We start from the raw sequence: 14,423 nt of genomic DNA, 5'->3' as shown, positions 1-14,423 counted from the left end.
AGAGGCGTTCTAGGGGCCGAAACTCCAGAAGACACTTGGTTGCCCTTGTAGACCTAGATCCACGATTGGATGACCCTCAGATGGAGGTCGGAGAAGACCTTCAACCCATATTCCTCCGCGACGACGACCGTAAAACATACATGGGAACATCCTTAAAGTCGGACGACCGAGAGATGATAAAATGACATTGGTCAAGAATGCAAACCTTTTTGCTTGGACCGTCGCGGACATGCCCGAGGTAAACCCCAACGTTATTACTTATCGTATGTCCGTATATAAGGAGGCTAGACTGATTGCCTAGAAGAAAAGAAAACTAGGCGAGGAGAGACGTAAGGCCGCCCAAGAAGAAACTGACAAATTGGTATAGGCCGACTTCATCCATAAAGCCCATTATACCACGTGGTTGGCTAACGTGGTGATGGTTAAGAAGTCTAACGGTAAGTGGCGAATGTGCGTAGACTACATGGACCTCAACAAAGCATGTCCAAAGGACTCTTACCCCCTCCTGACTATCGACCGACTGGTCGACAGAGCAGTTGGGCATCATATTGTCAATTTTCTTGACGCATACTCAGGGTATAATCAAATCTAGATGCACCCATGGGATAAAGAGAAAACAACTTTTATGACAGACTCCAACAACTTTTATTATGAGCTTATGTCGTTCAGCCTCAAGAACGTCGGAGCCACATATCAACGTTTGATGTATTATGTCTTCCACGACATGATTCGAAGAAATGTCGAAGTATATGTCGATGGCATTGTTGTCAAATCTAACTCATGCGAACAACATGTCTCAAATCTGAAAGAAGTTTTTCAAGCTTTACGCAAGCATCGCATGCGCTTAAATCCCGACAAGTGCGCGTTCGGTGTGGAAGGAGGAAAATTCTTAGGGTTTATGCTCACCCATCGGGGCATAGAAGCAAACCCTGAAAAATACAAAGCTATCGCAAAAAATGCAGAGTCCCAACAACATTAAGGAAATCTAAAGGTTAGTTGGACGACTCACCTCCTTGTCCTGGTTCGTGCCGAAACTTGCAGAGCGAACTAGACCCATCGTCCAGTTGCTGAAAAAGGCGTCCCGGTTCGAATGGATTGCCGAGTGTGAAAAAAATTTTCTCCAACTAAAGACATTTTTGGCATCCCCGCCAGTAATTCAAAAGTCGAACGCACGCGAGCCAATTATTGTTTATCTCGTTGTTTCAACCGAAAATGTGGGTTCAACTTTGTGCAAAAGATAGAGGCAGAAGAATGACCAGTGTATTTTGTTAGCTGAGCACTCCATGACACCAAAAAAAGATATCAAATGAATGAGAAAGTTGCATTGACACTAGTCATCACCGCACGACGGATGATAATGTACTTTCAGAATCATCGAATCATATTCAAAACCAATTATCCTATTGTGAAGATTTTGACTAAACCTGACTTGGTCGAACGCATGATAGGATGGGCAATTGAGCAATCAGAATTTCACATTCAATATCAACCCAGGGGTTCAATAAAATTTGAAGCCCTTGCTGATTTCGCAGTTGAGCTTACTCCACTGCCGACTGAAGAAGAACAAGCCAGGTGGATCTTATATGTAGACGGATCTTTAAATAGTCGATCGTGAGGAGCAGGGGTAGTATTGGAGGGACTAGGTGAAATTGTCATTGAGCAGGCCCTAGAGTTTGAATTCAAAGCATCAAATAATCAAGCCGAATATGAAGCCATCATAGCCGACCTTCACTAAGTTTTCTGCATTGGAGGTAAGAAAAATGACTTGCAAAAGTGATTCACGACTAGTGGTCGGACAACTTAAGGAGGAATATGAAGTTCGAGAAACTTTACTTCAACAATATTTCCACTTCGTGCGGAATCTATTGATCAAGTTCGACGAAATATCTTTCCAACATGTCCGACGAGAAAATAACACTCGTGCGGACGCACTATCACGTTTGGCAACCACCAAATAGAAAGGAATTCACCATTCGGTCATACATGTCACTTTGACAAAACCTAGAGTCAACACAGAGAAATGTATGACAACTGATACTCAGCCAAATTAGATGACCCTCATCAAACAATACTTGACAGATGGAAAATGTAACCCACACTTAGAGAAATCAATGCAGCAGTAGGCCACCTGGTTCATACTCATTGGCCAAGACCTTTATAGGTGAGGATATACTCGTCCGCTCTTAAAGTGTCTTGCTCCCGACCAAGTCACTTACGTTATGAGGGAACTACATGAAGGAGTATGTGGAACTCATTCTGGAGCACGAACCATAGTGACCAAGGTATTACGAGCCGGCTACTATTGGCCGACCGTACATGGTGATTGTATTGAATTTGTTCGCAAATGCATAAAATGTTAAGAGTATGGCACCTTGTCACACCAAAAGCCTGAGAACCTACACTACATTTTATCTCCATGACTGTTTGTGAAATGGGGGATGAATATAAATGGACCCTTTGCCCCTAGTAAAGGGCAATGCAAATTTTTGCTAGTCGACATCGATTATTTCACTAAATGGATTGAGGTCGAGCCCTTGATGGCGATAACCGCATGAAATGTCCAAAATTTCGTATGGAAAAATATAGTCTGCAGATTCGGCCAACCTCAGATTATCATCATCGATAACGGTCGACAATTCACCGACCGAGGACTAGCAGAATTCTATGAGAAACTTAATATTAATCACATCGCAAGTTCAGTCGAACATCCACAAACCAACGGTCAAGTAAAGGTCGCCAATAAGGCCATCCTCAACGAGCTCAAAAAAAGACTTGGTCCAACCAAAGGAAATTGGACTGAAGAGCTTCTTGAAGTCCTATGGGCCTACCGATGCACCTCGCAGTCCACAACTCAAGAGACGCCCTACAGTCTGACGTACGACACTAAAGTCGTGATTTCTGTTGAAATAGGTGAACCCTCACTACGACGACAAACACTGGATTTAGACTTAAATAAGGAAAGCTTACTGGTCGGCCTTGACTTTATCAATGAGATAAGAGACAAATGCAGAACACGGGAGGAAGTGTGTAAGATACGGGCTGCAAGAAGATATAACTCGAAGGTAAGCCACGAAACTTTTAGAAAGGAGATTTAGTCTGGCGCATGCGCAGTGACGCCCGAAAGGATAGCGGGAAGTTTTCAAGTAACTGGGAAAGACCATTCTGTATCACCGACACAACGGCCGGAGGGCGTATCATTTAGAATATTTGTCAGGGAAAACTGTACCGAGAACGTGGAATGCCACGCATCTCAAATTTTATTACAACTGATAAATAAAATTAGTGCACTCTTTCCTCGCTCGGTTGTTTTATCCCTAAAAAGGGTTTTCGACCGAAAAGGTTTCAACGAGGCACTTTAAAAATTATTTCTAAAAAATGTGCGCCACATAAATTACCGAGCATTCGGCCAACATCTAATAACTTAGATGTTATTCACCAAAATCTTGGTCTGAAACTTATTAATAACTTAAACGTTATTTACCGAGCATTCGATCAACATCTAATAACTTAGTTATTATTCACCAAAATCTTGGTCTGAAATTTATTAATAACTTAATTGCCATTTACCGAGGCGCTCGGTCTACCAATTATAATTTAAAAGTTATTTACCAAATTCTTGGTCTGAAATCCATTAATAACTTAATGGTTATTCACCGAAGCATTCGACCATCACTTTATAACTTAAAGATTATTCACCAAAACTCTTGGTCTAAAATCCATTAATAACTTAATTGTTATTCACCGAAGTGTTCGACCAACACTTTATAACTTAAAGGTTATTCACCAAAATTCTTGGTTTAAAATTCATTAGGACGTTAATTATCATCTACCGATTGTTCGGTCAGGAATCTATCAAAACTTTATTACATTTATTACATTTATCGTTGTACTACTTGTTCGGTCAGACATTAACGATGAAGTTAGCATGAATTACTTAACAGAAACACATAAAGGCGAAATCATCAAACACAATTGTTCAAGATAGTTGAAAGTAAAGGTGTGGAGGAAACACAAACTGTTTAAAGCCCACAACCCGGGTCCAGGTACTTTTTCAATTTATATACTTCCCTCCATCGATTGATCTTGTTGGTTTGCTTCGGACGGTTGGATATCTTCCATTATGTGGTCGGCATTTCCCCCGAGCGGCACTAGTTGGCCATTCACCACATCTTTCCCCAAGTCATACCTCGAGTCCTCGGCCGGTATGCCATGAAAGAAAATTGCCTGCCGAATGCCTTGGTTGAAACTTTCCTCATTAATATGCAACATAACTCTTGGAACTTTTCCATTTCAGCAGCAAGAGATTCTCCTTTGGCTTCAACATCAACTTTTTCCTTTAAAAGCTTATCTTGTTCGGCCATCACTTTGGCAAGAGTTAACTTCAATGCTTCTTGTTCCTCCTTGGCCAGCCGATCCTTCTTTTGCATTTCCTCCCTGCAAGTTTCAGTCGTCTCTATAGCACTTTTTAAAGAGTTGGCCGACTCTTCCAACTCAGCTTTCAGCTTCGGCACCACCACCGTTTGGGTCCTATTTAGTTCATCTCCAAGGGCTTTCCCCACAATAGTAACCCGACTTTGCAACTCAACTAGTTCTTCTATTAAATCTTTAGTAGGGATGGCTGCCAGAACACCTTCATCTTCTGGACGGAGCTCAAATTGCATAGCCGAAGCCACCTGCATTGAAGAGCCCAACATAGTAAGGGGTCTGCTGGACGACAGCCATACTTCAGCGCCAACTTGAACCTTAGGTGAACGACCTCTCTTTCGGTTAACAGCTGGAGCAGCCACCGCCACGGGCGGTGCTATTTCTTCAACATCAGTCTTTCCTTTCCCAACCCCAGCAAGACTGCTGAGTTTTCATGCGACAACCTGTCTTTTTAGGTTGCTCATAAAACTACTTAAAGCGGGATCCATCCTTATGATAATATTTGCAAAGTACGAATATAAATAAACTACATTAACATAGCCAGTAATATAGCTGGATGCAAAAGGTCGACATACCATTAAAATCCGTCCACTTCGTGGTTGACCCATATAAAGCTATCAACTCTCGGGTTGGCAGCTTATAAGGCAGTTGATCAATAACGACTAAAATTTCTTTATCAAAGGGCGACAGAGACGACCACAACCAATTACCAAGTTGCGTCGATTTTTCTGTCCAGTGAAACGGAAATTTGGTTGTCCCATTTGTGTTATAAAAATAGTCTCGGCCACAAAAAATTTAAAGTATCTTTCTTTGAAATTTTTATACGAAGTAGTAAAAGCGGCAAAACGAATATTCCCCGGTCGGCTAGACAAAGATAACCAACTCACAGGAGTACTCGAACGTGTGTTATAATAATACAAAAAGGATTCGGGGGTAGGTTCCAATTTGAACAGACGACACAGTACTCGGAACGCCTGAAGGGCTACCCATGAGTTGGGATGTAACTGTGTCGGTGCTACGTTGAGGGTATGAAGGACCCCCATAGTAAAGTTATCGAAAGGTAGGGTTACATGCAAATCAGCAAACAAAGTGCTATATACAAAGAAAAAATCGACCGGTGCGTTCTCCTGGCCATGACACACACGGTCGGTCACGCCACATATGTCAGCCATTATAGCTTCGGGCGGACAATTGAGCACTAGAAACGATTTTTCGGGTAGCAACTAAGAGAACACACCAACTATACTAGCACAGACTTGAGCTTCGAAGGATTAGGAGACTACCAGCACGTCAGCGAATTGTGTACCAGTGGATAAGTATTACCTAGGCCCCGTCATCCATACAAGTACACCATTTTTACTTTATTTTCAGAAATTAAAATTAATATATATATATATATATATAAATTGGTTGGGACATGTCATGTCATTTCTGAATATTTTTTTACCAAACAAACATTCTCACTATTTTCTTTTCTTTTATCTTACATTTCACACATTCTTTTTTATAGGCAAAATGATTAAATGATTTTTTAAAGTTTAGTTTTACAAATTTATACAGTTTTTGGATTAACAGAATTAAATTTATTTTTAAAGATATTAATTATATTTAAACCTCTAATGAACAGCTTAAATTTATTTAATTTTTAAAGTTAATTTTTTTACTAATATATTATTATGTAAATTTATTTAGATTATACTTTAAGAGAATCTTTTATCTAAATTTGTATTTAATGAATTATTTTTCATATTTTAGATTTTAAAAGTATTCACATATACATCTGTTTTTTATGTGGATAATAAAACCGATGATGTGTAACTTTTTAAGATAAAACAAATAAAAAATACTCATGTTGAAGTTTTACCATCCTATCAATTTTTTAGACAAAATAAACTTTGACCTTTTATCATCCTATTATCGTTTATGATTTTAGTTATATGAGAAAGAAAATCTATGATATTTAAACTTAAAAAAAATTATTATGCAGGGGGTAATAGATTGGTTAGAAGAATATTATTTATATGTTTTTTTGCATTTTAGATATATTTTTTACAAGTTTGGTTGTATCTTGAATATTTGGAAAGATACTAAGTCTAATATGATTTAGTTTGTTTTCTTTCAAAAAAAAATTATATATACTTTAGTATATTTTAGTAGATATATAATAAAAGTAGGTTATGTATATTATTAAGAAGTGAGAAGTGAACTTTAAGTTTAAATTAACCTTATAAATTGAATTATAAAGTGATGTTTACATCCAGTTATATATTTTGAAATATTTGTATCTTTATTTGATATGAGATCTCTAACACACTCATCACACCGATACCTGTCAATTCACTATATATTTATAGATGGTCTGATAGTGACTCACTAGTCTAGAATTATTACTCACTCCATTATATTTTAATTGATGTTCTTTTATTCAAAATTTTGTTTCTATTTATATGTTTGTAAAGTTTAAAACTAAATTAATTATTATTTAACTAATTATACCTTTATTTTTCAAATTTTAAATATTTTTTTTAATATTTGAAATGAATTATTTGAAGAATAATTTATAATAGTAGAAATGCTAATTATTTGGAGGATAATTTATTGGTTTCCATAACTTTGTTTAACTTCGTCTCGTTGTATAAAATTTAGAGAGTAAAATGATAGAGATTGATATTTTCAAGGTTAAATGCTCTTTATTATTATAATTATTTTTCAATTTTATTTTGTAACATCTCTAATTTTTTTTTTATCCATATATAATAAAATAAGAAATATGTAATTAACATATGAATATGTACATTTCAAAAAAATATTTATTTTTATAGGGATTTTAATATGTACAATAAAAGTTATCAAAACAAAAACAAAGCATTCAAATGAAAGCTATCTCATCCTCCAGTTGTTCACTGAGGAGGTCTACTACATACAACCCCATTTGCTCACGTGTAAAACACGGTCATCATAGATAAAGAAACAAACACAAACAAAAAATAGGGTAAGCTAGCTATATAAATATTTCTATATAACTTCAAATTCAAATTAATAAACATAATTCATCAAGTATCATACAATTTCTCAAACCATCAAGTGTCTATTAAAATTCACAATTCATCCACAGAGTCATGCACATAACATCTCAATATATCATCATCTAGTATGATAGGGCTTGACAAATCAATACACCATTGACCTGGAATATATTTAATTTCGTCATACTCTTCTTTCCAAAGTAATGATTCCATCCTAGCATTATTGCTTGCTCATTTGACAAGTTGAAGCCATACACTTGCAAGATCCATGTTATCAAAATTTCATACGGCAGAGGCATGTTGTTATCTCGACATTTCATCATGTGTTGCATAATGTAATGAGGCCAATTAATCATTATATTATTTTTGATGCACCACATCATGAAAATATCTTCATACAATAGTTGTGTGAAGTTGCTCCCACGAGGGCACAAGATGTGCACCCATGTGTAATGTAATAGTCGGTCATTTATTTTCAAATTACCGACATTTCTAACATTTTGACCTTGAACATTTTCACAAATCATGGATGATAATACTAGTGCTCGATCAAAACTTACTTCCTCAGGGATCGTCCCAGGGTTAACTTAACACCGTTATACCTCATATTGACAATGTTTATCCAATCCAATTGATTAATGTGTATTCGCTTTCCGCAAATCTCAATGGCAAGGTGACCAATAGGTGTGATCTTTAGATTTGTATAAAATACTATGACCAAGTCCTCATAATACGGAAGTTTGATTCCAAGGAAAGGTTGTAAACTTTGGAAATTCATAAGGTTTTGGAATTCAAACCCTGAAGCAGCAAAAAATGGAGAATGCATAGCTTTTGGTGATAAGACTGATCTTCCGTGAAACATATTTTCAAACATCATCTTTTAACGTTTTGTACTAAAGTATCTTGAATAATCAAGAACTTCTTCAATCCCCATTGCTGGGGAGGAGGAACGACATGATCTTTTGCTAGAACTTTACCCTTACGGGTTCTGTGACATTTCTAGGATGATGATGTCATGTATAATGCAATTACTACAATACTGTAATATAAAAAATCGATTTAAATATATACACAAATTATGAATAATATAACATCAATTCTATTACTATATTAATATTTTTCATTTTAAATAATGCATATAATTAATTTTGATTAATAAGACAAACTTAATTTATATTAGTAATAATAATCCAAAAGGTTACATTCAATTGACTTTTAATTAGTATATTAAAAACTGTATACATATATAAATTAATATGTTCAACTGTATATAATATCTGAAAGTAATAGAAGTAATAAAACATATCTAAATTAATACATGAATTGTATTATTTTAATACACATAAGTATTGAATGATTGGATATGGAAAAAAATGCAGTTTATATTTCCCTACTGTCAAAATATTAATTTAAAATAAAAAAATCTTTTTTTAATAAAGAATTAAATGTTCAAAAAATACTTTTTGTAAATAAAAGAATCTAAAAAATAAAGGAATAATATAAAAACAGAAAACAAAATTGAATGTGTTCTGACTAATATTTTCAAAAAAACTCCTATTAATCAATAACAAAACAATAATTACATTAATTTAGTTTATATTTAAAATGGATTTTAATTAACACTCTCAAAATTCATTCAAATGGATTTTCAATAATAAATATATTTAATTTATTAAATTAATTTTAAATAATGTAATATAAATTTCATTACTATCTTAATATTTCTATTTTAAATTAATGTATATAATTAATTTTCGTAAAAAATAAATAAATAATTTTTAATAATAATAATATTTCAAAAAACATATTCACATCTAAAATTTAAATTAATGTCAAAGAAAATAAAAAATTATATTTTATAAAAAAATAAAATAAATTACGTCAACAAATTAACATGGATAATTAATTTAGTATGATTTCAAAATTCACATCTAAAATTACAAACTTATTAACATAAATAACTACTTTAAAATAATTTAAACAAATTAAATTACAAAATCCTAAACATCCAAACAAAATATAAATTTAAACCACAAATTTAAACCACAAACAAAAAATACATATAAAAAAACACATACATCCAAACAAAATATAGATTTAAAACACAAACAAAAAATACATATAAAAAAAATACATACCTAAAGAAGAGCATAAGAAGATCAATTACACTAGATGAAGTACAACACCACAAGAACACAATAATAACCTGTGCCTGAAAACAATTCACAAAACAAAATTTTAGAAATTTGAAAAAAAGCATGAACATAACTAATTAATCCATGCCTTAAAAATTCAGCATAATCGATTATGCATGCAGTTATAAATCCAACATAATCGATTATTCTACAGCATAATCAATTAACTTGACTTTTACACAGAGCACATAATCGATTATGCTTCAAAAAATACACATATAATCGATTATGCCACTAGCATGATCGATTATTCACTACTTTTAACAACATAATTTATTATGTACTCTCTTGTTTTTCAGTGATAATCGATTATGTGCTCTACAAAATTCACAGAATGCTAACCTGAGATCAAAGATGCACTATCAAACTCACTCCCCTACCACTCTGCTACCTCACGAACCTGTCCAAGCTCAGTAAACCAATCTGTAACTTTGTAAAGATAATTTGAGTTTGTTTGAGTGAATTTTGAAGTTCCTAGAGGCATGGTTTTATATACGTGAATGAGCAATTTATTATCACACATCTACTCTCACCCACTGCATTCATGGCATTCAAATGGCACTCTGTCGTCAAAGGATTCCTGAGCCAAACTCAGGAATCTCATGGCATGCGTAAACAGCAGTCCATGGCAGTGGCATGTAGTGATGCACTGTGCTTGTCCTCTGCATGCATGACATGCTCGTGAAGAATAAAATGAAGAAAAGTAAGGGTAGGATGGTAAGTTGAGGTGTGTGATGTGTCTTTCAGCTTAACACTCTCTCCTTTCTCTTCATTCTTCAGAGGACGCCTTAACCGCTTCACTTCCTCTCCATCCGCTCCCTCACCCGCATGTGCCGACTGAAGCAAATAGGAGTGGTACCCTCTCATCCGTCTTCGACTACAATGCTGCCCTAGAAGCAAACATCGTGTTTGAGAGGAAGTACAAGAAGAGAAAGAGCTTATTTTGAGAAAAAAATCGTTCCGAAAAGTTAATTTAAAAAAGTATAGTATATGTTTTGAAAAGTTTACTTTGTAAATTTTGTTTTGGAAAATTTATTTTAAAAGGTATAATGTACATTTCAGAAAGCTTATTCTAAATTTTTTTATTCCAAAAAATTCATTTTGCAATATTTTATGTGTTCTATAAATCTTATTCTGAAAATTTAGTTTCAGAATTTTTATTCTGAAAATCTGGTTCCAAAAATATTGTTATGAAAATTCTATTATGAAACTCTTGTTAAAAAATCATGTTCTGAAATATTCTTTCAATAAATAAGTTGGAAATTACTTTTACATTCGCAAAATGTAATTTAAAAATTATAGAGAGGTAGTTAGTAATTATGGGAGTATAAGAAGAAAAAGACTTCAAAATTTAAAATGTTGTTCAAATTCAACCAATGCCCGATATTTATGAGTTTTTATGAACAAAATCTAAAGGCTTTTGCTTCCTATACTCCCATTCCTCAACATGCACCAAATAGTTGCTGAAATGACCAAATTGCCCTCTAATCGCTTTTTCCTCACTGCAGCCCACCACCATTGTTACTGTTGCAGTAGAAAAAGAAGAAGAGAATGAGAACGTTGCAGAGGAAGAAGAAGAGCGAAAACAAAATTGTTTTTTAAAACACATTTCACGTGTTCCAAAAAGTTCTTTCCAAAATATATTATGAAAAGTTTATCTTAAAAAACTCATTTTGAAAAACAGATTCCAAAAGATATCACATACTTTCTAAAAAAATTGTTCTGAAAATGCTATTCCAAAATGTATTTCATGTTTTCTGGAAATTTCATTTCAAAAATCTTGTTCTGAAAATCTTATCAATTTCAGAAAACGTATTTTAGAATTCACATTGCATAAATTCTAGAAAACATGTTTTTATAAAAATTTCAAAATTATAATCCATAACTCACTTTAAGTAAGGTAAAATGGTCAATTTGGGCATGAAAAATAAGGTTCAAGCTTGTTGAAAGCTCGTTTTGAATAAAATTTTGCAATCCAAGTCCATGTGCTTTAAAGATCCAAATTTAATTTATTCTCTCAAAATATTAAGTCCATGTCCAATATTTCATTGAGTGGTTTTGATTGAAAGTAGATGTAGACTTTGACAAAGTTACTTCCTAATGACTTAGGCAAAAAATAATAATTCACTTAAGTCTAATTTGTAGTAGTTTTTGTTATTTGTCAATTTATAAATCTGTGATAGTTTTTTTTTATCAATGTACTGTGTTTAGACTAATTTTCAAATACAATTTTTTCAATTTACGTTTGAGATTGTTTTCAAATGATATTAATGTTGTTCCTTCTGTCAAGATCAATTCAAATATAAATTAGGATGATTTCTTGATCGATATCAGTTAAAGTTTTCTTAACCAAAAGTGATATAACTAATCTTCACTTGATGTTTATCAAGGTTTCTCATCAATGCTAATAAAACTATTTTTCGGTCAGTGTTGGTTGACTTTTTTTAATCAACATTGATTATGATTATTTTTGTATTTGCATTACTGACATTATTTATCCATCTAAGTAGGTCAGGACTATATGTAACTTAATATTTATTAAGTTTTTCTCTATCAATATTAATGAGATAAATTTTATATCTAGTGATAATTGAAATACTCAGTCTAAACATTAAATAAAATAAAATCCAGCACAATTTGAATTATCTTTTATACAAACAAAATAATTTAAAATAAAATCAATTCAAATTCATTGCATTTAAATTTCATAAAGAAATTACAAAGTTCACTGTTGAAACACAAGGTAAGAGATTATAGTTTGTATGAGTATTAGGATTGTTTTCCGAATTGGAGTTTAGATTTGAATTTTAAAATTCATATTTGGATATCTGAAGTGGGAAGAGAGAAGTTAAATTTTGAGGGTATAAAAGTAAATGTCTAAACTTTTTTTTAGAAAAAGCAATTGTTTTTAAAGAAATCTAGTGGTGCACAATTATGGATGCCAATTTTTTTTTTTCACATATATTTACAAGTAAAATTGGTAATGTTTAGAGTTTAGGGTTTAAAATAATATTTTTAATTGAAATTACTTTTTTTATTATTTGAGTGGAGGAAGGTAATTTTGTAATGAGATTATTATATTCCCATGTATATCATGAATAATAGAGAAATTGTTCATCACTCAATGCATTTTCGAGTATTTCTGTATCAGACATTATTATGTTGGGGTAAGTGAAAAAACTCAATCAATGAAGTCAAGACAAAAAAAAAACTCATTCACATTCCCTAAATTTGCAAAGACTTATATATATAATTAGTATTATATTTAGGTTACTATGTATATTCTCGTCTCTATTCATTTGGTGAAGTATTTATTTTTGTTATAATCAGGTGTGGAAAGGTCAGAGACTAATTATGGAGTGTAGTTCTTCAGTTGGACATGGTACAAATCAACATATTTTTAGTATTGGTTGCATTTCTTAGAATGTAGATAGTTGTCTTCTTTTAGGGTAGGCCAGTAGTAACCTACCCGTGTTAATTTGAGGGAAAGAGCCTAGTCCCTTATATGGCTCCCACAGATGCCTTCGTGGAGCTCGGTCAGGATTCTATCAGTTTGCTCATTATTCACGCAAATCAGCAATGCGTGAGAATAGTCATGTCTGAAAAGATGTCCATCAATTAGAGTGTATCGCCCGGCGTTCCTCCGAATTGTCTTTGCTTGGTCAACATCGTTCGGGAGGATTCCTTCAACAATGTAGCGAATATAGGGGGTCATTCAAGTGTTCCTTGTTTCCACCTACAACAACGTCAGACATTCTTCTACTAGATCTCATGTTGTTATTCTAGGTGTTCTCAACGTCTCTTGTATTATCATTCGATGGGCTGCTCCCTTTTCCCGAGGTTGCTAGTTTAGACAAAAGGTCAGCTTAGGAATTCTGATCTATGGGTACATGTATAAGATTGAATGTCGAAAAACTCTCAGCCAAAGTTTTCACATAATTGAGATATAGGGACAAGTGTGGATCTTTTGCCTGGAATCCTCCTGTTATCTGCCCTACAATCAGCTGCAAATCGCTTTTTACCATCAATCGTGAGACTCCCATCTCTTTTGCTAGGAGCATCCCAATAATCAGAGTTTCGTATTCGACTTGGTAGTTGCTAGCTTTGAAACAGAAACAGAGAGCTTGCTTGAGATGTACTCCGTTGGGCCCTTCAAGGATTATGCCTGCTTCACTACCCTTTGGGTTGGACGCTCCGTATACCAAGAAGCTCCACTTGAAATCTTCATTTATCGATGTTTGTTTAGGAGTCAAATCTACTATGAAATCGACAAGTACCTGTCCTTTCAACGGGCCTCTAGACTCATATTGGATGTCGAACTTAGATAGTTTTACTACCCATTTGACCATTCTTTTGGCTATATCAGGTTTGCTCAAGACTTTCAGAAGTGGGAGATCTGTCATTACTATTATTGCATAACTTTGAAAGTAATGGCACAACCTTTAGGAAATGAAAACAACGGTTAATGTTGCCTTTTCAATTGACTGATATAAGGCTTGGGCCCCTTACAATACTTTTCTAACAAAATAGATAGGTTTTTGTCCCTTTTCTTGATCCTGCACAATAACCGAGTTTGTCGCACGATCAGTGATGGAAAGATATAATTGAATCGGATGGCCTAGAGTAGGTTTGTAGAGGATCGAGGGATTGGAAAGGTATTCCTTTAAGTTACAAAAGACTTCCTCACATTTTGGCGATCATAGGAAACATTCATTCTTTTGTAAGAACATGAAATAAAGGTACCCTTTTTCTCCACTGACTGATAAAAAACGAGATA

The 14,423-nt window shown here is 33.8% G+C and overlaps 1 protein-coding gene across 1 annotated transcript; it reads right to left on the bottom strand.

Moving 5' to 3' along the window:
- Positions 1 to 13,512: 13,512 nt before the first annotated feature.
- Positions 13,513 to 14,049, bottom strand: LOC137805501 (uncharacterized). The gene has a single exon (XM_068605441.2). The coding sequence runs from the start codon at positions 14,047 to 14,049 to the stop codon at positions 13,513 to 13,515; it is 537 nt and encodes a 178-aa protein (XP_068461542.1).
- Positions 14,050 to 14,423: the final 374 nt, after the last annotated feature.

Source organism: Phaseolus vulgaris, chromosome 3 (genome assembly GCF_051622355.1).
Source record: "Phaseolus vulgaris cultivar YP4 chromosome 3, ASM5162235v1, whole genome shotgun sequence".
Lineage (NCBI taxonomy): Eukaryota > Viridiplantae > Streptophyta > Magnoliopsida > Fabales > Fabaceae > Phaseolus > Phaseolus vulgaris.
This window is presented reverse-complemented; position numbering and strand designations above follow the sequence as displayed.